Here is a 27,827-nt window from a genome sequence, read left to right on the forward strand (position 1 = left end):
AACCATAGATTTGAACATGACTGCATCATAGACAACTAGATTGTAAATTATTTTCCTGTGCATTCTTCCAGTGAACTGGAAACACCTTTATTCACCCTGTTCACAATTCTCTTAAAGTGGTTCAGACTGCATTTGCAGAAGAAAAATTTACATTCATACTTTGGCCACCAGGTGGCAGCACAACATGCTGGAATCAACACTGACACATTATCACATGACCAAAATAGAAACACTTCACAGCCAAGGCTTATAGTCTTACAGTGAGGGGATCATCATTAGTATTTCTTTGGGGAACTGATGACCACCAGACTACCAGTTAACCCATTTAGTCTAATCTCAATGCTGTTGTGGCGTGTTCTCCTCATAGAAGGATGTTTTTTGAACATATTACACTAAAAATAGTCGTCCATATATTTGATTTATCATATCCTGTTCTTCCTGAAAACAACTTGGTAGTAGGAGCAGAGTGGAATAAGATGAGCCAGTGGCTACGTTTATCCACGTTCTGTGAACTGACAGCCATGAAATATAATGAACGTGGTTTTTTTTTTTTTTTTTAACTGTTTTTGGGAGCTCCATCAAAGCAAACTGTATCCAGGTCTAAAATATTTTTGATGTTTCAATTCAATTCAATTCAATTTTATTTATATAGCGCCAAATCACAACAAAAGTCGCCTCAAGGCGCTTCATAGATACAGAGAAAAACCCAACAATCATATGACCCCCTATGAGCAAGCACTTTGGCAACAGTGGGAAGGAAAAACTCCCTTTTAACAGGAAGAAACCTCCGGCAGAACCAGGCTCAGGGAGGGGCGGCCATCTGCTGCGACCGGTTGGGGTGAGAGAAGGAAGACAGGATAAAAGACATGCTGTGGAAGAGAGACAGAGATTAATAACAGATATGATTCAATACAGAGAGGTCTGTTAATACATAGTGAGCGAGAAAGGTGACTGGAAAGGAAAAACTCAATGCATCATGGGAATCCCCCGGCAGCCTACATCTATTGCAGCATAACTAAGGGAGGATTCAGGGTCACCTGGTCCAGCCCTAACTATATGCTTTAGCAAAAAGGAAAGTTTTAAGCCTAATCTTAAAAGTAGAGATAGTGTCTGTCTCCCGAATCCAAACTGGAAGCTGGTTCCACAGAAGAGGGGCCTGAAAACTGAAGGCTCTCCCTCCCATTCTACTTTTAAATACTCTAGGAACAACAAGTAGGCCTGCTGTTTGTTATCTAGAGATAATTTGAGGCAAATGCTGTGGGGCAAATTGAGTCAACAGTCCAGTTTACATTGTACAGCAGTACATTTTCATTGTACAGCTTACTCATTTTCCTGTATCTTGGATATCACGAGTTAAAAAAAGAAAAAGGCTCTTTTTACCCCAGTCTCCCTTACCAATTCTGTGCTGAGACAATCCACTGTGCTAAATTGGAGTTGAACTGTTTTTTGTACATTTCCCTCTGCTTTCCTGTCACTCACCTGTCACCAGTGTTTGTATAAGTGTAAATGGCATCCCCTCTTAGTAGGGCTGGAAATGCTGAAAGGTGTCTACCTGCCCTTTAGATCTCTGCATCATTCACTGAGATGAAAGCACTTTGATTTATTCTAATTAAAAGACCGTTAAATACCAGGACCAGACGCCCCAAACCAATCTATCCCCAACACAAAAACAGCCTATCACATGCACACACATATAGACACATACACAGTAGTTGACTCTCTGTGGACTGAAGAGCCAGGTGATCTTCCACAGGCATTGGTAGGCAAAGGTTTTAGCATGTGGCTTAATTGCAGCCAGCCTCCCCCTGCTGAGCGTAATTAGTGTTCGCTAGCATGTCACTTCCTGTGGAGGTTCATTTATTAGAGATGATGATTGGCTGTGGGATGAAACGCGGGGGTGACACCCCCGCCTCCCCTCACAGTGGGAGAGGGACCCAGCCAGGAGGCCAGTAAAGAGAGGATCTCTCCTGCTGGATGCTCCCCTGCCTTGTATAATGACCTCATTAAACCCAAGTTGTTTTGCCACTTGTCATGTTGATCATTTAACACACGCAAAAATTCACTTTTTGCCCAGTCGGCCCGAAAATTCCTCTTTGTCCTGACTCTGTTATCAAGCTATTTCACATTTATTATTCAACACTGACACACCGATGCTTTTTTATTGCTTACTTTCTTTCAAAAGTAAATAAGCTGAATTCAGGCTGAACTATTTATTGCCAAAAATGGCATACACTAACAGGCAAACACAGGTACTACTAATCAAATTAATGAAGGCTCTATACCTAGATGAGAATCTTTATTAATGTCATTAGTAATACCTGAGTTTATCAAATATTACAGTTTGTGAAATAAAGGAGCAGACACTGGGAGGCAATTGCAGTTTCCCCCCACTGCAGCATAATGTTGAGCTGCCTCTTGGTTTATGCAGTGTAAGACTGTAGATCAGCACACTGATATCAGAGTGAACACAAACCGTTTCTTTGTGGTTATCCATTGTATAACAGAAATGTGGGTTATTATCGCCGAGAGGCTAATTTGTGCTATGACAATGGCAGTCACTTCACATCGGCACGCGTTTACAGTCAGTCTCTTAATTGCATGCAGTAAGTGTCTCCATTCTCTCATGGAAGAAAAAAAGATCAGTTAATCTGTTCCATAGATTTTTTTTTATTATTATGAAGTAAACACCTGACTGGGGGCATGATTTCCAATATGACAAGTGATGTATGTAAGCTCTGTGGTCTTGAGCAATCACACAGAAGCGTGAGGGAGTTGTTACTTGGGGAAGGTGCAGTCTGATCAGGCACAATAAGTAAAACAAACTCTAATGCACGCAGTAAAAAAACGTGTGCATGACACCATTAAATATACAGCTATACTATATTTTGTATATTCGGTCTACATTATAGCATGTAGAGGAAGTGCACAGGCTCCTCTTGGCTGAAAATAAAATTTAATGGTAGCATGCAAATCTTGGAACAATACAAAAAAAATCTTATGAAGTTTAATTGAAGGTCTGGGTTCAAGCCTGGAGTTTGATTGTTGTGCACATGCTTTTTGGAAATCACTTCACCTGCCAGTAACTGTGCCAAATGAGCAAGCGAGATGCCTGCCAGATATTAGCAGCTCCTGGGGTTTCTGTTGAAATTGGATAAAATCCCACAACTGCAGATTTACTGGCTCATTTACCAGACTAAATGCTACAGACAGAGGTGCCAACAACCAAGGCTGTAAATAACGTCCGCGTACTTTTGTTAAAGATAGTACAACAGCTATGATTAATGTTCAGTTACTGTTTGTTTTTGTTTTGCAATAACATTGCATTATTTCACTGCTGAAACAGCAGAGGTGAAAACTTCAGACCACTAATGAGGGTCTAGCTTTTTGTTGCCTTCAGTGTTTATGGTCGGGTCACTACCCCAGGGACTGATGGTGGGTTCTATAGTTAAGTGTTGCTCTGATTGATGTATTTTGCCTCTGGCAATAAAAGGTCAATATAAATGATTAATGAGAGGAAAATGTCATGAGGGAGGGGAAAGAGAAAACAGGGTGATTAGAACCTAAACTTTCCTCAGCTCTTTCTTTTTTTTAACCTTTTACCTTCATTTTAGGATGTAAAACCCTGAGATTTAACTACATGTAAAAAATAAGAATGTAGGTCTTTCATTAGGGAAGAGGAGGAAGATTATTCAGAATGGGCTTGAGTGTTAATCACAGCAGCAGACAGACAAATTGATTACAGATCAGCAGAGTTTCCACTCGTGATGTTTATCCCTTTTACTGTGATACCTGTTATGTGTGTTTAAATCAGTGAAGAGAGAATTCCTTGTGAGATTCCAGTAAAACTGCATGTGAGTTCAGACGACAGCTCTTTCTCTCTAATTATAAAACTTCAGCAAATCTAATGAATGCCCTTATGAAAATACATTTAATGACCCGATCAGCTTGAGACATGTTTGATGTATCCCTTTAGGAAGCTACTGTATGTGTGTGAGTGCCACTGATTAAACCAATAACAAGAATATTTTTGACACCACAAAAACAGCCACACTTGAGGTACATTTTAATACTTGTCTTTATTAGATCACAAAACAATCCCCACAGATCTTTTCATTTTTGTGCAAAAAAGCTGGTCTACTTTAGCTTTACTATTTACACGCAGTTATTGCACAGCTGCAAAAATTATTTTTTATATGTTCAAAGAGCAGCATGTAGTCCAAATAATATAAGCTGGCAAATATTCCACAGAAACACCATGACATACAGGATATACAGATCTGTTCTACTGTGTAATTTACATAATCATTATTGCCAGGAGCTTCTATGTACAGCCACCAAAAATCACCTTACTCTAAATATAGTAATGCTAACACATTATTGTGAATTCGGTCATTTACACAGATATAGATGTAGTCCACATTCACACTGATTGCACTTCTTACCTTTGAATAATACTATAAACACACCTGACAGAATTACAGTTATTTACAGTTCAGCACTCTGCAGTCCTCTCAGCTTCAGTCGGGTGATGATCGGCTGAAAAGGTGGCAGCTATTTTTTTCCTCTATGCTTTGGTTCTCCCACGGCACAGGGTCGTTTTCCTGTGTGAGTGATCCACCTTCCCTCTCGTGCCAGAACTGCTCCACATCAGGCAAGACGCTCCCATCTTTAAGACTCACCGTGTCCGCTTCCCTCCCTCCTCCTTCTGGTCCGACTTGCTCCGGCTGAGGCTGAGCCTCCCTGGTGGCTTCCTTGCTGCAGCCTGATTGAAGGCTTCTCTCCCCCCGTAGCTGACCTGAGGTCTCTGGTCTAGGACAAGGGGACTGGAGAGTGGTGGGGTTGTGGGGTCCAGGCTTAGGTGGCGGTTGCTTGCGCAGGGTGAGGCGCCTCCAAAACCCCCTGTAACCCTCTCTGAACTCCTCAGAGAGAGAAAGGACAATGAGAGGGTTTACCAAAGACAGAGAGAAGGTGAGCAGCTGAGCAGAAAGGATAAGGAGAAGGGGAGGAGAGGAAATAAGGGGCTGAGCGCCAGATTCCTTTTCTGCAATCTGGCACTCCCAAAGCCACACAACCCAGTGAGGAATCCAGAGGACAGCCATGGCCACAGTGAGGCTGAAAAGCATTAAAGTGAGCTTCCTGGATCTGATCTGTGTACGCAGATTCTGACTCTTACTGGAACGGCGCTGGCACTGGCCATAAGCCTTCCAGAAATATATCAGGGCAATGCTCAGAGGTGCACAGTAGACCCCCAGAGGATACGCTTTCACATACACAGACATGAAATCCTGGGCTTCAGGAGGAACCGTCATTACGCACACCAGCCCAAGGATCTCTCTCTGCAGCCGAGCAAACAGCCAGTGTGGGATGGTGACAGTGCAGCCAGACAGCCATATGAAGAAGAGCACCACCAGGATGGAGCCCAGGTGTATGCTCACCTGCTTGTTTGGATTTGACACGTAGCGGTAGCAGGCTTTAGCCATGATAGCCACGGTGAAGCTCTTGACAACCATGCAGGATTGGAGAAACCAGTCGGCTGTCTTGCACACCAGCCAGCCTAGATTCCAGCTCGTCTTGGAGTATGAGGCAGCCCTGAAAGGCACTGTAAACATCAGTACCAGCCCATCTGCAAACATCAGGTTGAAAATGAGGGAGTTGATGAGAGACAGTTTGCCTTTGTGCGCATTAGAGAACAGGATGACCATCGCAGTGAGATTGCAAGCCGCGCCCAGGATACAAATGACTCCCAGAATAGCTGGCACCAGGACCCTGAGCTCAGTCGTGTCCAGGTGCTGGAAGGAATCGTGTTCACTAAATGACCACATGTCTACAGAGCTGTTCACCACAGTGCCATTGGTCCCACTAAGCTTATCCATTGTTTCCAGAAGACGCTGATCTGGTCACAAGAAGATAATAAATGATTTTTAAAAAATAATCGAAGGCAGGCAGGAAATGTAGGGGAAAAATGCCCTGGGTGGAAAAAATGTCCAAAAACAATGTGACAATATATCTTGGAGTTTACACCTGTTCAAATTTAAGCACCAGAGAAGCAATGAATTCGCAGTGTACAGAGCACCTGACAGTCCTCTGGTTTATCCCGAGATGCGATGATGCAGCATCTCGAGCAAGTTATAAAGATGCTGTTTGATTGACAGCTGCTGTCCCCAGCTGGCAAAATGTGTGGAGACTACACCCACATGGGGCCAATTAGGAAAATCTCCGCACAGATGAATATACTGGATTGGTGCAAATGATTCATTAAAGTTATGGTCTTAACAGTAATCAGATTCCTTAAATAAGAGTTAAAGGTAACAGTGCCTACCCAAGGCACTACCATAAACTGTGACCTGCATTCACTAGACATCCTGACAGAGTATGTGATTTATCAATGAGGTGGTTGGGACATCATCACAAACTTCATTTAAAATGTTTCTTTTGTTTTGTTTTTTCAAAATTTCATCATATATAAATAACAATAGATATTAATATTGAGCTTCCTCCAACGGGTGGCTGGCCTCTCCCTTAGAGATAGGGTGAGAAGTTCAGCCATCTGGGAGGGGCTCAGAGTAGAACCGCTGCTCCTCCACATCGAAAGGAGCCAGCTGAGGTGGTTCGGGCATCTGACAAGGATGCCTCCTGGGCGCGGTGTTCCGGGCATGTCCCACCGGGAGGAGGCCCCGGGGCAGACCCAGGAGACGCTGGAGAGATTATATCTCTCGGCTGGCCTGGGAACACCTTGGTGTTCCCCCGGATAAGCTGGAGGAGGTGGCTGGGGAGAGGGAGGTCTGGGCTTCTCTGCTTAGGCTGCTGCCCCCGTGACCCGGCCCCGGATAAAGCGGAAGAAGATGGATGGATGGATATTAATATGAATAAACCAACCAGAACCAATCAGAAGAAGTCTCTTGTAAATGTGCTCAGATGAACAGTTTTTATAATTTTGTCTTTGTAAACCACCACAGTGAATTTGAAGTTAAACACTCATGGCATTAATTGTTTAAGAAATACAGCCCCTCATTTTCAGCAACTCAAATGTAACTTCACAGACTAACATCATTTTAATTTTAACACGTTTTAATACTTGGGTGAAATTCCTTTGAATCAATGAGTGCCTGAAGTCTATCACCAAATGTTGTGTTTCCCTACCAGACCTTTCATTGCAGCCACCTTTAGTTCCTCTAGTTGCATTTTCTTACTATCAGGCTGTCACAAAAAGACATAATTTGTTAGAGTTTGACATACAATCATACTAAAGATAAGTTTGAGAGGCATAAAATTATATTTTTGCAACAACAAGATCTATTAGCTGGAAATTTTTATAGGCAAGTTGAGGACAAAAGAAGTGTCAGTCCAAAAAAAAAAAAAACCCAAAAAACAAAACACTATCTACAGCAAATGAACAGTCTCTGAAAGTTATGTTCATATGAAGTATGTAAGATTCAGCCTGACACAGGACCTGAGAAATGCTTTTGGGCACCTCTTGACAGAGAGCAGAGCAAAAGGCAGCCAACATCCAAAGAAGAGCTTTGAATGTCTATACTACTCAAAGAAATTACAGAAAGCTTGCCTCAGGGTGTTCAGACTGTGGTGAAAAATAAAGATGGTCATAGCAAATACTGATGAAATGACAACAAACAGCCTATAATGTAGGAGGGAATATGTAGTATGAGGTGTGGTCCCGAAATTCATGTGTAGTGAATTAAAGCTGAAAATTGCATCTTGATTGATTTAAAATCCAACATAGTGATATACAGGCACAATATTACAAGTACTTATGGACCTAGCTGTAACTTTGCTTAACCTCCTAGGATCTGGCGTCCACATATGTGGACATCACATTATGGGTTATTTAGACCAAAATACCAAAGACCAAAATTTTGCTCTCCTAAGGCCTGATATCCACTTACGAGGACATTATACTGCTACTGTTCTATCAACATTTTAAACAAATATCCTTATATGTGGCTCTTATTTTTCTTAAAAACAAAAATAAGGTAAAAAAAAAAAAAAATCTGGTAATTCTTTGTTTTTACATTCATCAGGCCCCAATATGCCCAAATATCAAAGAGAAATTAAAAATGCATGCTGTGGAAGAGTTTGGGTCTTAGGAGGTTAAGGAAAATCCCATTTCATCAGCTGGACTGCCTTTATTTGTCTTAATTTATGTCCACATGAGGGCGCCCTAACACCACAAGCAGAAATGGTCTTAACCAATAAAACATCTTACATAAAGTTTGATAATTGATTCAGCAGGTGTTAACGGAGAAAGTCCACCAGTGCATGATTTGAACTTGCACATCTTTATTCTTTTTTTTATTCAAAAGAAAGTCCAGTAAGCATAAAGACTGCATGGTCTGCATTCATTGCATTTCAATACATTCTGAGCTATAAAAGTCTTTTTTTTTTTCAATTAGAGTGTCACAAAGGAGGTTGTTTAGAAGACATTACTGTTTAAAGGAATCACACTTAATTATTCCCTGATTTCACAGAGTTCACTTAGACCTTTGACTGCTTTGCTTTACGGGAGTTGGCCGGTAAGAGCCGAGTGCTGAAAGACAATCTGCTACTGTTCCATGTTACCCATTTTCAGCTTGATGAGAAACATGGAAAGGCATTGCAGCAATCTAATATATATATTAAAAAAACTGAATAGTGCCCCAGATGATCTGCAGATGTTCAAATATAGCTATACGCAGGCTGTCAGTTTCATCAGAATCAGATCCAACACATGCAAAGAAACAAAAAAGCTATGCTAGCATTGTTAGGCCAAGAAAATCTCAAGTTTTAAATTCAATATGTCAACACGATGAGTCGACCAATCTACCGTCTACAGATCATTTTTAGTACTATCCAAATAAAGAGAAAATGTGGCAAGAAATTTAGAAATGAATGTGACTTTGTTTGTGTCTCTTGCAAACTGACAACATCAGACTGACTTACAAGGTGAGAGCAACAATTACTTTGTACATATCACAGCATTCTCCCCTGAGCTCACAAGCATGAAACCAGTGCTCTAATGTATAATTGTGACTACATTGATTCAAGCACTTTTTCTACTTGGGACCTGTGTGGAGCTTTTTTTGTGTGTGTTTGTTTCTTTAGAGAGAAAGAAAGAAAGAAAAAGAACCAAAAAAAATCCCAAGTTAACATTTCATTTGAAACATTCACACACTCCCTCCTTGTAGCCATTACCCCTCCTCCCCACCCGACCCTTCCCTCCCCTCCCTTCCACTACATCGAACCCCCACATACCAAAAGAAGGCACCACAGCTTCTAAACAGACTCATTGACCGAGAGAAGGACTCAACAAAAACAAAAGCGTTAAATAAAACCCAATGACACAGCCTGGAAGGGCTTCATTCACATTACAGACTACAGCAGTCTCACAAGGAGACATGAGATTGGTACTAGAAAGACTGAGTGTGTTGTGTCACAGGCAGCGAGAACTCAGTTTCTGCGGGTCAGAGATTAACAGTCTTTTCCTCTTCTGCAGCACATTGCGCTGTTCAGGAATTTTGCCTCACGTAGAGGCTGCAGGGTTGATCACATGCATTGCAGCATGAGAAGACCAAAAGACAGGGGGCACTGTTGCTACATGACAGTGAGCCACCATCACGTAGGCCTGGTTTCTGTCAGTGTGCTCTATTTTCTGTTCAGTGTGCCCACATCTGCCTCTGTCCTTAGGGTCCAGAGTGCTGCTACGTCATAATGTGATGGTAGCAATCCTCTTGTTGCATAAACGCATGGGAAACAATTCTTCGGGTGTCCGCATGGCTAAATAAATTAAATTATAAGTCAAATTGAAGAAGTTCATTCTTGATTTCAAGGAATCAAGTTGTTGCTTCCTAAAACATGTGCTGTCCACTTCCCCCACTTTAGTCACTGGATACTTTTACTCTGATCATCATCAGCAGAGTTGGGGAATTCAAGACAGCAGCCCCTTACAGGTGCAGGGTCAGGGGTCAGCAGGGGGCAGGCTGCCCTTTAGTTGACCTTGTCCTGAAAGATGTATAGGTTGTTGGTGGCTGCTACAGCAATGATATTTTCATGTGGGTGCCACGTCGTGTGAAGGATCTTCTTGCTGAAGTCAAGGCTGTCGACGCTGATCTCATCCTTACGCCGCTTCCCACCTACACACACCTGGAGGACAACAACAAAAATGAAGAGGCATTAAGAAGTGGGAGTGTGGCAGCTCGCACGTTTCACTGATGTCAGTCATTTGAAAGATGACGGGGTGGGTGGGGTGCTGACTAGGCTTGTAGCTGCCTGCTAGGCGTCAATGGCGTCACTGAGCTGGACCTCTAAACCGTGTTGGTGCTAAGCGTTAAGAGGCCCATGCTCCAGTTTCGGTGAGTTAAATTCTGGCTGTATTTATTAGGTATCTGTGTCTGCGAGATATAAATGGATGTATCTTGATAACGAGCCAAGCTAGTGTTAGCTGATAGCTGATAGCTTTGCACCATTCCAGATATGGTCAGTTTGGTTCAAAAACTTCTAATGGTGATAGCCAAAATGCTAAAAAATAGGACTTAAAAAGGGCTATTACCAGCATTTGTTTCAGGTTTGGTCACTTTACAAAGTTGATATAAGATTGAGTTAGCAAATTAGCTAGCCCCATATTTACACATGGAAGAACAAATCTCAAGTCTTTCATGGGCAGAAAACAGAACCTTGATGAGAGCAAGCAAAACCTAAAGTGCTTCAAAACCTAAACCTAAAGCTGTTCTTTACAGCTTTGTGTATACAAAAGATTCTTCTCTCCGTTGAAAATATGTATCCAGTCTGACGTCACTAGCCATGTCTGGGCCCAAACTTCGCTGCAAGTCCCTAAGTCAAATGATCACTGCAGCATTACTGAGAGTTGAAAACTGTCTAAATTCTCTCATCTGTAATAAAATGATCAGTGTGGCTGCTCTACCAGGTGTAACAATTAAGTTTAACATCCAGGCATCCATGAAAACAGAATTTATGATATTTAACACAGTTAGAAGTTAGCAGGGAGTTAGCTTGCTAGCTTCCATCTAAATATAATATACCATGTTCTGACTGAGCGATTTATGAAACCAATTCAAACGTACAGCTCTGCTATCACTTCCAACATAAATGAAGACAGAAAACTAAACAGCAGTGACATTTGTAGGGTTACTGAAGTTGGGCTAGCTGGTATATAATGATGTGCTACGTGATCACTAGCATGACAAAGCTACGTTAACATAGCATAAACAGTAAAGCTGGAGGGCAAACGCTAACAAACGGAGGACTTTTTTCCACACGATAAAAGTTAACGTAAGGGTTCCCAATGGTTAGGGGCAAATGCAATTGCATGGCAGAAGACATTACTGTAAACTGACCAAACGTCAGTCAGGAAAACCACCTAGATAATCCATCCACAATACGAGGTTAGTCATTAATATACTGCTGCACGGGCTGGGCTGTAGTTACATCGTAAAAGTTTAAAAACTGAGCTTTAAAGTGATTAGCAGTAATAAAAACCGACAGAAGCCAACAGTGATCACTGACTGTTTTTAGGGGCTTGTTGAGATTAAATAGAACAAGATACAAAGCATTAAAACATGTTAAAACACATGACAGCCTTATTAAATGCAGACTACTTTGGGCCCGGAAGCAGTATTCATCACGTCATCACTTAAAGACCGGATTACTGCAGTTTGAAACATAAGACTGCACTGTGTACATATACTAAACACATTTCTTTTGTTCATTTGTGTGTTGTATTCACTCATGATTGTCACTGTTAAGTCAGGTCTGTTTTGATATTAAATTTCTGGACTTGTACAGCAGATTTCTAGTTTCTTATATTCTGTAACTTTTTATCAAAGTTACAGAATATAAGGAGGGGAAGTGAATTGTTTTTAGCGACACCACTACTTTAAAATCTCAAAACCGACTGGTCACAAAAACTGCTGGTATTTACTTAATCCTTTTTTGTCATAAATGAATATCATAGATGAACTCAAAGACATCTGGAGGTGCCACTTTCAATCAGTGAAAATTACAGCAGGAAATTTCACTATTGACCAGCTTTTTATAGATATTCAATAAATCATTTGGCTTAGGAAATAATTGACAAATTAATTGATTATGACAATCATTGTGTAAACCCTGAACTAATTACATTATCAATGAGTCTGTTAATGATTGCCTCTGATACCTTGGTGAAAACATGTCAGAAAATAGTGAAAATAATGTCAATCACAGGTTCCCAAATTAACAAATTGAATACTTTTGCTTGACAAATCAAAAGATATTAACTGTCACAGATCCACACAATCCAGCAAGAATCACAATTTTGGAGAACTAGTGAATAATTAGCATTTCTCCATTAGAAACTAGCTTGCGGTGAGGCATTATAAGACTAAAACCAGATGTCTTTGAATTTAAAAAGGATAACTTGTGTTGGTGATGGTACCTTGCGAGGCTTCAGAATAGCTCTGGGTTTGCTGTTCTCTCTGGATGCTTCCAGCGTGACATCGCGTTTGGTATTTCGGTCGAACATTCGGAAAAAATTGTTGTAAGAGCCGGTCATTATGACGCTGAGGAGGGAAAAAAGAAGAGAGGGGGTGTTATCAAGAGGGGTGGCTGGATGGACCAAGCGGTTGGTAGATCTGGTCGATGGCGCTGAAAAGAAGTCTCACCTGTCTGATCCATTCCAGACGCACTCAAACTTGTCAAAGATGCAGTCGTTTTCATACAAAGAACACAGCTTACCCCGTAAATAGTCGTGAACCTGAAGAACAAAACCAAAAACATGACAATCTGCAGTACTTTTTGGATCAGTCTTTATAGGCCTCTTGAGTTCTACGCATTTTCTTTCGGTGGGCAAACACACCGAAACCATAAGCTGCACCACCATATGCTCTGCTTTCAGTAATCCCTCAAAACCTGGTGACCTGTGCTAAGATGCTAGGTAGCAGGTGGAGGCTGAGGTGGAATTGGACAGAGAATCCCTTGAGCCCGGTTGATGGCCTTATCAATCATGATCTGCCCTAAGATGGCTTCCCCTGATCAGACAGCGTGGACGTGACTGCCGTGACCACACAGTGGGAGGTTCTGCCCTCCGGGTTCCATCAGCGCCTATACTATCCGTCTTCATACGGACATTCAGCTCAATAAGCCCTCCTGGGGTAATTGCAACACATGACACGGTTACAGATTGGCAGGGTGACAGTGAAACAGGATTATAATGAGTGATAAGCCTGAAATCAATAAGTTTTTATTTGATCTGGGCACAGCAGTTATTTACTAACTTCAGCAGCGGAGCATTTCCTTTGGAGCCCTCAAGCTATCCAAAAGGCACATGAGAGCACAATGAAAAGCGTACCTGGTATGTCTCGAGCGGCTTGTTCTCCATTTGAAGGTCCCACACCTTTACAGTGAGGTAGTCTCTTGTCATCAGGTAGCGTCCGCTGTGGCTGAACTTCACGTCAGAGATGGATGAGATGATTTCAGAGAAGAAGGAACGAGTGGATGGATCCTCTGGCTCCTCAAAGTCTACATGTAAAAGAAAATGTAAAAAGACTATATCTTTCAACAGAAGATTTTACACTGTTGGTGCTCGCTGCTTTAAAGACTTTAAATCGCTTCAAGGAGGAAGATTCGGTTTGGGCAGTGGAGGCTGCCATTAGAAAACAATGACAGCCACGACAATGCCTGGATGCTGAGTTTTCTGCAGCAGCTGCATCTCCTCACAGAATTACATGTGTGTTTAGGGAGATAGTTGTGGGTCAGCATGGTGGGTAAATATTGGTTATGATTCATATTGATTTTGGCAGCTGCTGTTCTGTGTGTAGGCCAGCACGCTGGGGATAACAGCCAGGCATTCCATCGTTAGCTGTCAAGTTATTGTTCCTCCTCCTCCTCCATCTCTTTTCCTCCCACCCTTCCTCCCCTCTCTCTCTCTCTCACTCTCTCTTTAAAAAAAAAAAAATTCCCCCACCATTCTCCCCCCACTTCCACTCAATCCCACTCCTCAGCTGAGGCCTGGAGAATAGCTCTGTGATGTGTCAGTGGGGAGTCTAACTAGGGATGCAGTGTGAGAGATGAAAAAAATGGGGGGATGAGGAAGGGATAAGAAAAACAAATCAATGTCAAAGTGCTGGGTCCATATGAGCCCTGCTGGATTTGTATGTGCGCGCGCCAGCGAATGCGTGCGAATAAGAGCAAGTGTAATGTGTGCATGTATATATGCATGTGTTGTGTGTGCCCCTGCCCTCCCTCCCATCCAGATCCACGGGTGGATAATAGGGTCCCCGGGGAGTCAGCAGGGGGGCTGTTTGGTCCCTCTCTCTATCTGTCCTGGGGCTCAGCTCACTGGCAATCCTCGGTGGCCATTCATCCTTCCTGTAAAACTGACTGATAGCAGCGTGCTCCAGAATTTATATATATATCCTTCTATATAGAAGGAGATACACTATGATTGTGAGTTTGTGTTGTGTGTGTGTCACAAAAAGGAGGAGTGGTGTGTGAGTGCAGGAGAGAAGGCTTTACATCGCTCTGAGCCGTAAACGTTAATGCAGTGAGACAGTAGGTCGGTATTAACAGACCTCTCCTGGGGCTAACAAGAGCACCTGCCTGCTTTGCCTGTGTGTGTGTGTGTTTGCTGCAAGCACCTGTCTAGGAATGGCACACACATGCCAAACAATCAGAGTATGAAGCCGACAACTTCAACTGCCCAATGCCTCCAAATGTAAACATTTTTTTTCCAGCTCATGTGAAATTCAACAGGCCGTGTTGGTGCTGGGTCCAGTGGATCCATCAATACGTCTGAGGAAATGAGTGACATTATTGAACAACAGGGTGTGTCCATGAGGGACTAATGCGATTGCTCTTAAGCCATTGATTTCCCAGCGAAAATGTCAATGTATTCATTATTCATTCAGCTAAAGTGTATCCATGTGATGTCAAGCTTCGGAGAAGGCCATTCATTGTTTGAGACGCGCTACAAGATTTATTCGTGTGTTATCAATCGTGGCATATTGAGCAGGGGAAGCCCACATGTCACAGCTGAAAAAAAAAAGGTGGAGCTGAGTGTGAATTTACAGCCAAGGTGTGGAATATTGGAATCGGGCTATATTTCCCTTGTTGACTACATCACATCAATGGCAATAAAGGCATCGATGGAAATGGTCGATTTTTGCCGCTTTGTGTCCCGTGAATTTTGCAGTTTGCAATTCTCCAGTATCTAAATTTTGTCTGCCTTAAAGGAATGAATTAATACAATAGAACAAAGGTGTTCAGTATTTCAGTGAACCTTTAAAGAATTGTGGCTAGATAAAAACAGCCATGTTTCTGGTTGGTCTACCTGAACACTAAATCTGCTCCCATGATGCTCTGGTACTCACATTTGCAGTGTTTGTCGCAGAGTGCGGCCTGTCTCATGTCACAGAGGCGTATTGAACCTTTGCTGCTACTGTAGGCAAAGGTGTTACACTCCTGCGGGTGGAACTCTGCAGAGGTGATTACTTCCGTCAGCTCCTCCATGTTGGCTGGTTTGATGTCCACAATGTCTGAGAGAGAACCGCTAAGGAACAGAAGACTACAGTGGCCATGTAACCCGCAGAGTAAAATGAAAAATCGTGCCACTACTGAAATGCAGCCCTGGAAAAAAAATACATATTTTATGTACAAACTGTTAATAATAATGATTTTTTAGAACCTCAAATCTATTTATCACCCTATCATTATTAAAAAGAATTAAGTGTGACTTACTGAGTGGTTTTTTTCTTCTTTTTTGTGTTTTTTAAAAATGAAAACAATGATAATCATAGAAAAAAAAACAGAACAAGAGGATACTGAAGCTGCGGTCGGTGATCTCCAGGTTCCACAGGTTTATCCGAAGGTCATCGGTGGAGATGAAGGTCTGAAGGTCGGAGTTGACAGAGATGGAGTTGATGTGGTAGGTATGGGCGTTGCTGAACACCCGTCTGGCTGTAGCCTCGACCATCAAATCCATAGGCTGAAGCACCGGCACCTGGAGCGAACATTTAAGGGAAAATGTAAAGTAATGCAGACAAATATGCAAGAATAGAAAAATCTGCTTGAGGTTTTTGAGGGTAGTAATTACTAGGCTGTATCTGTGTCTTTGCTTGTGTCGGTGTGTGTGATTGTCCAGATATTTTAGTGAGGACCATTTGGGCAGTTTTGTGTGTGGGTGTGTGTATGTGTGTGAGGCACAATCGGATGACTCCGGGGATTTATTTGACATTTACTCCGCAAATCTTAATGACACAGAAGCTCAAGGGCTGCTTGATGAGTTGGTTCAATCAGACCGCAAATATCTCTCTGCTACACAGCTACCCAGCAATCACGCCTCCTTCTCTTTCTCCAAGTCACTCCTGCTTTCTTGTTTGTGTGTGTGTGTCATGGAGAAAGAGAAAATGGAGAGAAATCGAAGGAGGTGGAAAAAAAAAAAAAGACATGGCCCGAGGGCATCGGCAGGCCCTGCTGAGGAATGATAACTGAACTCTGCAGAATTAAGACAAGCTTGCACAGACACACACACACACGCAGACACACAAGAACCCACAGTTGCACATTGCTGCTCGGGCTTCAAAGAAGCCCAGTACCAGTCTGCATGCAGCCCCCCGTTGGCCAGATAAAACCCAGACAAAGAGAAGAGAGGGGAGGGAGCGAGGAGAACAAATCGGCTGCTTCTTCCCTTTTTCTCTCGTCCGTTGCTGGCACTGACAGAGACATGGCAGCCCAGCAGGCTGCTGTATCTCCATGGATGTCACTTTATTTCCATGTCTTTCACTGGCTGTCCAGAGAGACACAGAACATATTAACCCATAACCCCCGAACACTGACAGTTGTGCCGTTCAGCTTGCCCCTTGCAGATTCGCTGTGATCTGATAGTTTGTCTTTGTAACACAATATATTTATACATTTCTGCTTTAAAAATAATACTTCAAAGTAAATCAGTAGGTTATAATGTTTTATATATGTCGTTATGAGATACTGAATGATAAACTTTAAATCATTGTATGAATTCTAGGATGAATATTAGTGAATTCCTCCCTCTCCTCCTCTGCTTTCTCCCCCTGCTGAGATTTCACAGCCTCTAAACAGGATTGCCACAGTCCCGGCCTGTACTCCAGGTTGCTATGATCCCCTGGCCAGCCAGACAAAGAGGGACAGACACGCTGAACACAGCACTAATCTGCAATGGCAGACACACACAGACACAGTCCTGTGTGTCTGTGTGTGCCCTCTTTTGTGTGAAAATTAAATAGGTAGCGGAGTGATAAAAACGAGAGAGAGAGAGGGGATGATCCCTTCACGGTGTTCATCTCAGTGCACATATTGATCGCTCATTCTCAATTTCTTCTGCCAGAAGTTCAAAAGAGTCCAAAGATAGCAGGTTGCTTTGTTGGTGTCAGACTCTCATTTATCGGGACTGAAACTGATCACAAATGAAAAAACAACTGTGACACACACAGGCGTGCAGCATATGTCCTTAAGAAGTTTATGCTGGATTAAAGGCTATCATAGCATAAAAGGCTGAATGCTAAATTTTGACTTAATCAGCTTATCTGAACTCTTCTTGCTTGGATTCCATGTGCAGGTCTTTCCAGAAAGGCTGGTTCATTCAAAATACGTGAGCCTGGGTTACAAGCAGCTGTTGTGGGATTTGTAAAACAGGAATCTACCAAAAGGTTAAATGAAAGATGCTACTGCTAGGTGATGCTTGTGATGCTTTTAATTTCGTTTTTAAACTGAGCACCACAAATATTCTTAAATATTTCTGATATCCATGCATAAATAAATAGTTCTCCATCCATCTACCCTCTATCTGTTATCTGGGTCATGGGGGTGCTGGAGCCTATCTCAGCTTCCACAGAGCACAAATATTCTTCATTTTTATTATTTATGGATATAGTGGCAGTAAGTTGTCATGTTTTACTTTTTTCCTATAGTAGTTTTTTCAGTCTTAAGCCACCCGGACCACTGATGCATGGCTTCAAATATTTCATTTTTGTCAGATTTATCGCAGTCTCGTTCGGTCATCCAGCCTCCGCTCAAATAGAAAATCTGTGGTTTTTAGTGACAGAAAATAAAATCTCTGCTATCACTGACTCTAATTTTCACGTCCATAAATTGCAGTCCATTTCATTGTGGACTAATTCAAAGTAGTGCCATCGATGCAATGTTTTCATTCCATTCAAATGTTGTGCACTGTCTAATAAAGTGAGTGTAATCTAGTCGCAGCCTATTTTCACCACAGTGTATGTGACATCATGGGTGTTGTGACGCTCGACAGTTTCACATACCCGTAGAGTGGTGATGGTGGATGGGTCTCGGATCCGTCCGTCCTCATCCTTCAGGTTGTAGCCTTCAGGGCGCTTATCCCTCTCACTGATCTTCCACAGCTTCACTGTCTTGTCTGAGGTGGACATGTCACAAAGGCACACAGACATACACAAAATACAGTTAGATCACGGCTCAGCAGAGTGAATCTCAGATACAAGATGGATGCAGGGGGCTGGGGATACAATCTGGCAAGTAGCTGGGCAGAAGCCAGCAAGGATGATGAATGGCGACTCCTGTGTAGATTCTGATGTCACCGATATCAATCTACAAGTTGACTTAATTTCCCTGCTGCTGTTTATACCCCCGCCCCTCCCCTCCCACACCCTGGAAAAGCCATCTGGGTTGCTTTTCATTTTTGCATCATATAAACATCGATTACATCTCATCTTCTCGGTCTACTGAAGTGGATGGCAGCCGCAGTCAGGTTGTCTGCTTTTTTTTCTCCTCTCCCCTCTTTTAATTTCCGCTGCGATGCCGGTGTCAGAGCAGCGAGGCCATCGCCACAGGACTCTCCACCATCTGCTCCAGCCACCGCAAGCACGTCTGTAGCAGCCATGCGTGAAGCCCACAATCTGCAAGACGTCTCTCAGCTGATGTATGTACTTGTCTGCTGTGGCTCTCGTACATGTACAGCGTGTGTGGTGGCACATGCCTTAATATGTGGCCCTGCTGTGACAGCCATGCATGAAGCCCTTAATCTGAAACTCTTCTGCAGGTGACACTTGCTCACCCAAGCAAAACAAGCAACACTGTGTTCTCCCAAAAAGTCAAAAAGACACGGTCAAGTGATATTCATCACACCTCCTTTTACATCAACTGCAAATCTGAGCATTCTGCAAAGTGATGAATGAATCATTTTGCACAGTACCTGACTAATAACACTAGCTCACATGTAAACATACTCCAGTGTAAGGCTGGGCGATATGGCCTAAAATCCCTATTGCGGTATAATTTGAAGCACGTGCGGTAACGATATATATCGCGATATATTATTTTCTACTGTATAAGGTATTTTCCACAATATAAGGCACACTTAAAATCCTTTAATTTTCTCAAAAATCGAGAGTGTGCCTTATGTATGAATTCTGGTTGTGCTTACAGAGCTCGAACCGATTTTGGTGTGCAGAAATCTGTTAAAAAATGTTTTAGTACAACTTTGGTAAGCCGCACTGCTTGATGGATTGTCAGAGCATTACGGCTGCTGTAGTGAAGAGCTTCGCGGAGTAATCTGGGTCCAAAACTCCCAAAGTCAAAGGAACACAGAGTTAAAAACTGTCTAAATTCTTTCATCTTTAATAAAATCATCAGCGATGCTGCTTTACCAGGTGTAACAATTAAGTTTAACATCCATGCATCCATGAAAACAGAATTTATTTAATTTAACGGAGTTAGAAGTTAACAGGAAGTTAGCCCGCTAGTTTCCACCTAAACATGACATACCATGTTCTGACTGAGAGATTTTTGAAACTAATTCAAACGTACAGCTCTGCTACCACTTCCAACATAAATGAAGACAGAAAACTAAACAGCAGTGGTGTTTGCAGGGTTACTAAAGTTGGACTACCTGGTATATAATATTGTGCTACGTGATTGCTAGCGACACAGCTATGTTAGCATAGCATTAGCACAGTGAAGCTGGAGGATGAACGCCAACGTTTTTCCATTCGATAAAAGTTAACGTGAGGGATTCTGGTGGTAGGGACAAATGCAATCGCTGCGATGCTTTCAACCAAAACAGGCGCTGCTTGATGACGTCATCAACATGCGCCATCGCGATAGAGTCAAAAAAATCTCTATCGTTGGCCAAATTTATATTGTTTCTATCGCATAGCGTTTATATCGCCCACCCCTACTCCAGTGATAGATTATTGGTTCTTTTGACCATTCTGATAGTTGTGCTGCTCTTACAGCACCTTAGGTGTACTGACCGTTGGTGGAAAGCAGGAAATATGCTGCATTCTGCTGAGGAAGCCATTTGATCTTGTTGATCTTCTCCTCAATCTCCAAACTCTTCAGGTAGTCAAACTCTGGCTCATGGCTCTGGAATGTGCTGTAAACATTGTACTCCCCACGACGCTGGGGCTGACTCTTACTCTGCAGAGGAAGAAAAAAAAGAAAGTGAAGCACAGGTAGACGTTGGTGTTTTTTGATGAAAGTTTCAATAGATTCCCGTGATTAAAAGACAGGTGTAAATGATTCAATATTAGATCTAGCATTTTGGAAAAGATGTAATTTATCTTTAATTTATCTTAAATTCCCCCTTAGGAAGCTTACTACTAATAATAATAATGCATTTTATTTAAAAGCACCTTTCAAGACACCCAAGGACACTTAACAATAGAATAAAACACATAGTAGAACAATGACAAAACGTAATAAAACACTTTAGTCAAGCTTTGCATTTGGGGATCTCCTCTCCTAATTCTGGTTTGACACAATTACATCAAGCCCCTACCTCCACGGATGAAAAGTAAAAGTTACATGGAAATGATATCCCATTCTGAGGCTGCGAGATAAGGGTTTTGGGGGGGGTCACCATCTTGTTTGGAAAAATGAGATATGACCAGGAGGGGCAGGTCATTCACTGGCTAACAACTTGTGACTGAAACAACCACAGTTGTTAGCAAATGAGCTAACGGGTAATACCACAGATAAAATAATTTACAAAAAAGACTTAATTTTTTTATTCCGTATGACCCATAATATGAACCATAAACGCAGCAGGTAAGTGTTTAGCATTTCCTATATGTAGGAAAATGGGAAAATATAGGATCAGAAGTCTTTTATGCAACCACAGCAATTGGCATTTGGTGGCCCTCAGACAGTATACAGGATAGGTTTAAGGAACTTCCACGAAGACTTCATTTCCCGACCTGGAAGCTATACTTTTTTTTTAGTAATATTAAAATGTTAATAATAACAGGAAAAATTAATGAGCAATGTCATGGTGGCCACATCCTTTTTTTTTTTTTATACAGTCTATGATATATTTACACAGATACTGGAATATTATATGTTGAGTAACAGAACAGACTCAATTTTCAAATTGGGGCTTTCAACAGTACTTTTGTGCCACATTGTTACATGTCTTCATAATGTTGGTCCAACAAAAGCTTTTTGTTTTTTAGCATATTTACAGCTGTCCTTTTCAAATACATCCTCTTGCTTGCTAGTTATCTAAAAAACAAACAATCCAATGTTAATGCTTTAAGGCTGTCAAATCCTTTACAGCTGAAGGACAGCATAATTATCACTGCATTGTTGGCATTTCCTACCTCCTGCTCCCTTTGGAAGACAACCACTCTGCCTCCTTTATCCCCAGTGGCCAACAGCTCCCCCGATGAGTTAAACTCCACCGTTGAGATAATGTCAGCTGCAACACAGGAAGCAGAGAAGACAGGGGGAGAAAATGTCAGTGTGAACAAACCTGTCAAGTATCTGACAGGAAAAAAAGGAAACACTTTTCAATGGGATCTTCTAGAAAACACTTCAGGAGAAAAGGGAGGGGAATCTCATGACAGTCCCACAGAGGACTCCTCGGTGCAGACAGCCCAGTTTGGAGGAAATATAGGTTAGGAGAAACCACTGGATGAGTCACTGCATGATAATTGAGACTCTTGTCTGATTGAAGTGGGCCAATCTGTGTCATTTAATTGCACTTCTGCTTATTAGAGGACTCTGCCACCGCAATCTTGCTCATCACAAAACACATTCAAAAAGCTTTAATGTGTTTTAGCAACATCAGTTATCAGTTGCCTGTATTTTACATTTTGAAGCATCTCTGCATAGCTACAGGTTCACCAGAAAGTAAATATCAGACACCTGCCCTTAAGGTAGGTTTTCCTCTCCTCAAAGATATACAACTGCCTGAATTTAGGAAAGGCTAATGGTGACTGTAATTATTATACAGCCCAGGGATAAACTGTCATATCATAAAGGCTGTTTCACACACACACATACACACACACACCCGCACACGCAAACCACAGCAGAGGCTAGCCCGCTGTTAAACAGTGACAATAATATTAGACAGAGAGAGAAAGAGAGAGAGCGCTTGTTGTTTTGTACCCCCCACGCCCTCTGTGGACCTGCTGCTGGTGGAGCTCTGAACAGGAGAGGGGAATGTTGCTATGGAGACCGTTTCCATCTCTAGCGGCAGTCAGAGAGAGAGAGAGAGAGAGAGTGTATGTGTGTGTCAATAGCTCTCTGACTTAGTTGCTGATGCTAGCTGTAATTCAGCAGACAGCGAGAGAGAGAGAGAGAGAGAGAGAGAGAGAAAGAGTGCTGCAATAGAGGGAAAACCTGCTACTGCATCTGGGGGAACGAGTTCAGTTCAATGCAGCACACAAGTTCAGACAATAGAGTCCCCGTAGACGGACTCATCGCTTCACAAAAACCTGCCGTGCATGGTGGAAATGACCATGCATCCTGTCTGTATGTATACTGTGAATCTGGCTCTGTCCTCCTCCAGTTTTAATTTAAATGTTAGAGAAAGTCACATTCACAGATGAGGCCAGAGGGATTCTTACAAGCACGTGTTGATAATGACATGATGTGGGAGGGCAAAACTAATTATATTTGAATGAAGAAATAATAACCTTTCACAGAGAAGACAAAATCTGACCTAATTGCAGCCTGGGAGAACCCTTCAATGCACCATGCTGGTGTTGCATGTACTGTAGCAACACATGCTAAAGGTGCTCTGTAAATGCATTTGTACACCTCATACATGAGGTCTCTCTCTCTCTCTCTCTCTCTCTCACACACACACACACACACACACACACAAAATAATGTCTTCCAGTACCACCAGGCCAAAGTCACTCATGTGAATCGAATGGAATCGGCTTAGCATTCAGCATTCTTTAATCAAAGCTGGTTTTGCCCTTTTTTGCCCTTCTCCTCTCTTTTTCTGCCCCCTCCCCACCCCCCCCCCCCCCCCCCCCCCCCCCCCCCCCCCCACTGCCTCTCTTCTTTTCCCTTCCCTTCCCTTCCCTCATCATCATCATCCACACATTAAGTCACTGAGGGGAAACAGTAATTGATGGATGCTATTTAACAAGTTTACACACGAATACATCCTTCAATCATCTCTTTGAATGATCAACCAGGCAGAGCCAGTGGAGCTGAAACACACGCTAACGTGATGGAATGCTCCCTTAAATGAGTTTTTTTTTTTCTTTCATGCAAATGATTTCAGACCAGACATGACACGCGGCTTCGTAATTGTGTTTGTGAATGGCAAACATCTTCTTCAAATTAAACTTTATGACAATAGAAAAATAAATTCGCAGCACTGTCACAGGTGGGCAGGGTCTCTCGAATGATTTCTGCTGTTGTCAGATAGGATTTTTATTACATGACCAAGATGGACTTGAATTAAAGGGAAGCCAGACACTGGACTGATCAAATGCTTACTTGGATGGACACACACACACTTTCTCCCTCACACACACACACACACACACACACACACACACACACACACACACACACACACACACACACACACACACACACAGCTTCATCAGCAGACCATAACCAGATGAAGCCTATAAATCCTGTGGCCAGCCAGGTCTGACAAAGACAGGTCAGCGCTTCCTGATGCATCAGAGGGATGCTTGAGATAACACACATCCATCACCAGTAATAACTCAGACGAGCCTGCTGGCCTGCTGCTCAGATGTCTACATGGAAGACTGAATTAAAACAGGCATGGCACAGTTCTTATCTGCTTCTATCCAACAATCTGACCCCCAATAACCCCTTCACTGTGCAATATAGAATTGGCAATCAGACCAGCTGGATGGAAACATAGATATGCATCGATTCTGGAATGAAAACCCCGTACAAAGAGCCAGAGACACAGGAAAACCAGGAAGGGAGGGACAATATTGAGTTTATTTATAGAGGCCTGTGCACAGCACACCACCCAAAAGAGAGAGGTGCCACTAAATGCAATCACAGAGAAAGGAAAAGTCTGGAGAGAGAAGTCGGTTTCTCAAAATAGCTCAATAAAAGCTTGTACAGCAAGATTCACTGGCACAGACACCGACAGAGGCCAAAACTAAGAGCGCCCTGCCTAACCTTTAGACAACGCATAATCCTGTCAGGAGCTAAGGCAACAAGAAAGCAAATTGAGGTTGATCTCGTGGCACTGCGGAGTTGTGTAAGACACAAAGATTTGAAAAAGGTGTGCCTGAATAGAAAGCAAGTTGCATAAGGGGTGTGCAGTATTTCCAGGTAGAAGGAGGGACGTGAGCAACCTGGTGCTGTGCAAAAGCTTTGTTAGAGTTAGAGGTAGAGGGGAAAGGATTACAGCACTTGTGCTGAGCTGCCTGCGTCAAAGGATCAAGCCGGAGGATAATTCAAGTCTGTTCTCACACTCCCTTTCACCTGCCAGTCTTGTTCCTTCAATGACAATTAACAAATGTATCTTTAGTGCCATTCTTCCTAGGGAATGAATAAACACATGCTAGTATTACATGCTCTGGAAATGGAGACCATTCATGTGCTGAACAAGCAGCTGATAATAACTTCAATTCACACCACCAACAATAGAGATCAATCACATTTTTGAATAAACCCCACTACCTACTGGTCCGGTACCCCGTCAGATGATTAAGGGTTTATTTAACTCTATTACCTTCACATAAAGCAACAGAGCACAATGCAGGTCTCCTCATCAGAAGAGAATGACTCTTTGTAAGATCTGGAGTGAACAAGCCAATTAACCTGGTTTCTCCAGGATCAGCCCCATGAGACTGAGACAGGGTGTGTGTATTTTGTGTTCCTTTTTCTTGCATGTGTGTGTGTGTGGATTCTTTTGTGCATGTATCTTTTGCGTGTGTGCATGTGTGATTTTTTTTTGTATCCCCACGCTCCAGGGAGTTGAGGGTGAAATGGGCAAGACGTGATACTGCTTCTCTTCTCACACTTCATTAACACATCGCCGTGGTACACATCTGACTATAGACACAACACGGGGCAAAAATGGAGCAGAGGAAGAGGGGATAGATGAACCAGCATTCATCCCCTGCAGGCCATAAGCTGAATACCAAGAAGAGTGATTTCAAATTCTTGTTATTTGGTATTCTTTTAGAAATTGAAAATACAGAGCAGGGGGGATGGTAGGAAAGCGAGGATGCGCAGTATTATAATCCCCCACCAAAAACAAAAGCTGACACTCACGCTCGATCTGTCTGCCTGCGATGCTTTGGTGAAATCCCTTTCATCTTCCTGTTTTCAAGGCTGAATCAAAGATTAGATGGCTGCTGTACAGACTAAAACCTCACATTTATTAGTGACCTTATCACCAGCACATGTAGCATTCTGAGTGGTGCTGCTTCCTCGACAGGACACGGGAATTAGCTATCAAAACTTACAAATATATCCCATTATAAAATCCCAGAAAGGTCAAGAACTGCTTAGCCTCAAGGCTAGCTGCACCCCGAATGACTCACACAGTACGTCTATCCCAGCGCTAACCCATCTACTGACCAGGAAGCCATATCACAGTAGAAAAATAGGACATTTTTGTCATCGTCCTACAGTAGCAACACCACGGGTATTCTTTAATAAATTCTCATTAAATTTTCATGGTGCTTCAGACTTAATAAGAAGCTAATCAGGGGATGAAAGCAGCTGCTGAATAAGGAGTGCGACTCGCCCCAACTTCACAGCTTGCCATTAAGCCTCCGCTACCCCCGCACCATCTCCATACATGCACATGCACAGTCTTTCTTGCACTATGTGGCGAGGCGGGGCGAGGCGTTTTGAGTGCTTCATAGTAAATAATGGATGGGACCTGAGGGTATGGTGGGCTAAGTCTTTTTATGCCGGGGTCCTAAAGTGTGGCCCCAGGCCGTTTGCCTTGGCACAGCCGACCGAGCTCTGGCTCTGTTCTCAGCAGCAGCGGCGGCAGCAATAAAGGCTGTGAGCCCTCTGTAGTGGGACTGCATCAGTATTCAGTGGGGCTAGAGAGGTCACATCACACACAAGCTTGTATCAGACAGATGTATAACAGCAAAGCAAAGAGCAAGAGGTAGAATGTGAAGAAGAGGGGGGCAGGGGAGAGAAAGAGGAAGGGATTACATGTCCGACCAGTTGTTCTTTAAGTCATTGTTCCACTGGCAAAATTGTAAAGGACCAGAAATCAATACTAAAGCAGGCGTTATGTTAGGTCCTGCCTCACAGCCAGAAAGCTATTTGCATTTTTAAACCCAGTGTGGTGCTATTTCATCCATTATCACAACATCCAAGGAGGAGGTGGCTGAAAATGAACTGTTGTAGGAGCACCACAGTCCACTGACTCAACACGCGTATACACAGCCACAGTGAGAAATCATCCATTCTGTCACCATTAGCAACGTGTCATCTGCAGGCGGTTGCCAAATGCAAATCAGAGTGTAATACAATTTTCTCCCCTCTAGATAATAACGATGACTCTGGAAACTTCACTTTAAGATTGAGGAGACTTTGAAATTTCATGCCTGACTACGAATGACTACAGCGTGTTCAACAGAGTCAGTGTAACCACCCACAGACCCACCGAGCACTGAGGGGTGGGATTGGTGCAAGACAAAGGTCAGCGTGAGTGACATCATTAAAGTGTCCTGCTTTTGTGGACAAGGATTGCCTGAGGGGAAACCCAACCAACTCACTGCTGCTCATCAGAACCATTGTGTGTGTGTGTATATGTGTGAGTGAGTGAGTGAGTGAGTGAGAGAGAAAGTGTGTGTCTGTGTGTGTGTGGTCTGCACATACTGGGTCTGATAAAAAATGTGCAGTTTGGGGAATTTATAGAGATGGGCAGCAGACACCAGCCCGTAAGGCTGCAGACTGACTTTATAGCACTTAAGGGTGACAAGGATTTAGAGGTTGAAAGGACACACACACACACACACACACACACAGTAATTCATGATATATGAAGTGTGATGATCAGTCATAAATTACAGCAATAAAACATAACAAAAGCAGACATCTGAAAAGCACAGATGGGCTTCAGACTGGATGGTCCTTTGCTTTGGGGGGACATATTTGACAGTCCTCGTGCTGAATGAATGAGATGGTAGATGGAAGAGTGGGAGAGACAGAGAAGGAGCGACAGGGAGATGAAGATTCCCTGCCGTTTTTAAATCTCAGCGCACACATCAAACAAAGATATTCATCACACCCTCTCGCTGTGAACCGGTGGCAGTGAGTTTAGTTGTGAAAGAGAATCATCTAAGCCCTAGGCAAATAATGGTGCTCTCCATTTGAATGAAGAAAAGGAAGGAAAAGGGACGAGGGGAAACGGCACAAAAACGTGCAAGAATGAGAACGTACGTTTGTCTTTTGAGCTCTGACTTTGTTTCTCCTCCAGCCTGCAATGGCATCTGTAACCTAAGCCCCACAGAAGCTCTGTGGCGGCTCTGACCCACCCTGAAGCCACTCATAACCTCCAACAACATCCATCCTATTCAACTGTGTAGAGTGTGTCCATAAATATCTTATCCCAT

General features: G+C 42.8%; 2 protein-coding genes across 3 annotated transcripts in view; both read right to left on the reverse strand.

Moving 5' to 3' along the window:
• Positions 1 to 4,224: 4,224 nt before the first annotated feature.
• gpr151 (G protein-coupled receptor 151) lies at positions 4,225 to 6,449 on the reverse strand. The gene has a single exon (XM_006782056.3). The coding sequence runs from the start codon at positions 5,871 to 5,873 to the stop codon at positions 4,518 to 4,520; it is 1,356 nt and encodes a 451-aa protein (XP_006782119.2). The 5' UTR covers positions 5,874 to 6,449; the 3' UTR covers positions 4,225 to 4,517.
• Positions 6,450 to 8,275: 1,826 nt separating this feature from the next.
• Positions 8,276 to 27,827, reverse strand: part of ppp2r2ba (protein phosphatase 2, regulatory subunit B, beta a) — a 42,591-nt gene continuing 23,039 nt past the window's right edge. For both annotated transcript variants that reach the window (XM_006781691.3, XM_006781692.3), the window contains exons 2-10: positions 21,600 to 21,697; positions 20,253 to 20,418; positions 18,285 to 18,397; positions 15,808 to 15,985; positions 15,357 to 15,521; positions 13,337 to 13,506; positions 12,651 to 12,742; positions 12,425 to 12,548; positions 8,276 to 10,134 (exon numbers count right to left, since the gene is read on the reverse strand). In XM_006781691.3, the coding sequence (XP_006781754.1) occupies positions 9,979 to 10,134; positions 12,425 to 12,548; positions 12,651 to 12,742; positions 13,337 to 13,506; positions 15,357 to 15,521; positions 15,808 to 15,985; positions 18,285 to 18,397; positions 20,253 to 20,418; positions 21,600 to 21,697 (1,262 nt within the window). In that variant the 3' untranslated portion in view covers positions 8,276 to 9,978. The remainder of the gene's footprint in view (positions 10,135 to 12,424; positions 12,549 to 12,650; positions 12,743 to 13,336; positions 13,507 to 15,356; positions 15,522 to 15,807; positions 15,986 to 18,284; positions 18,398 to 20,252; positions 20,419 to 21,599; positions 21,698 to 27,827) is intronic.

The sequence above is a fragment of the Neolamprologus brichardi genome, chromosome 2 (assembly GCF_056152115.1).
Source record: "Neolamprologus brichardi isolate AB-2024 chromosome 2, ASM5615211v1, whole genome shotgun sequence".
Classification (NCBI taxonomy): Eukaryota; Metazoa; Chordata; class Actinopteri; order Cichliformes; family Cichlidae; genus Neolamprologus; species Neolamprologus brichardi.

Excerpts from the sequence above, each read along its gene's own strand:
- gpr151 (XM_006782056.3), bottom strand. The coding sequence starts at position 5,873 with ATGGATAAGCTTAGTGGGACCAATGGCACTGTGGTGAACAGCTCTGTA.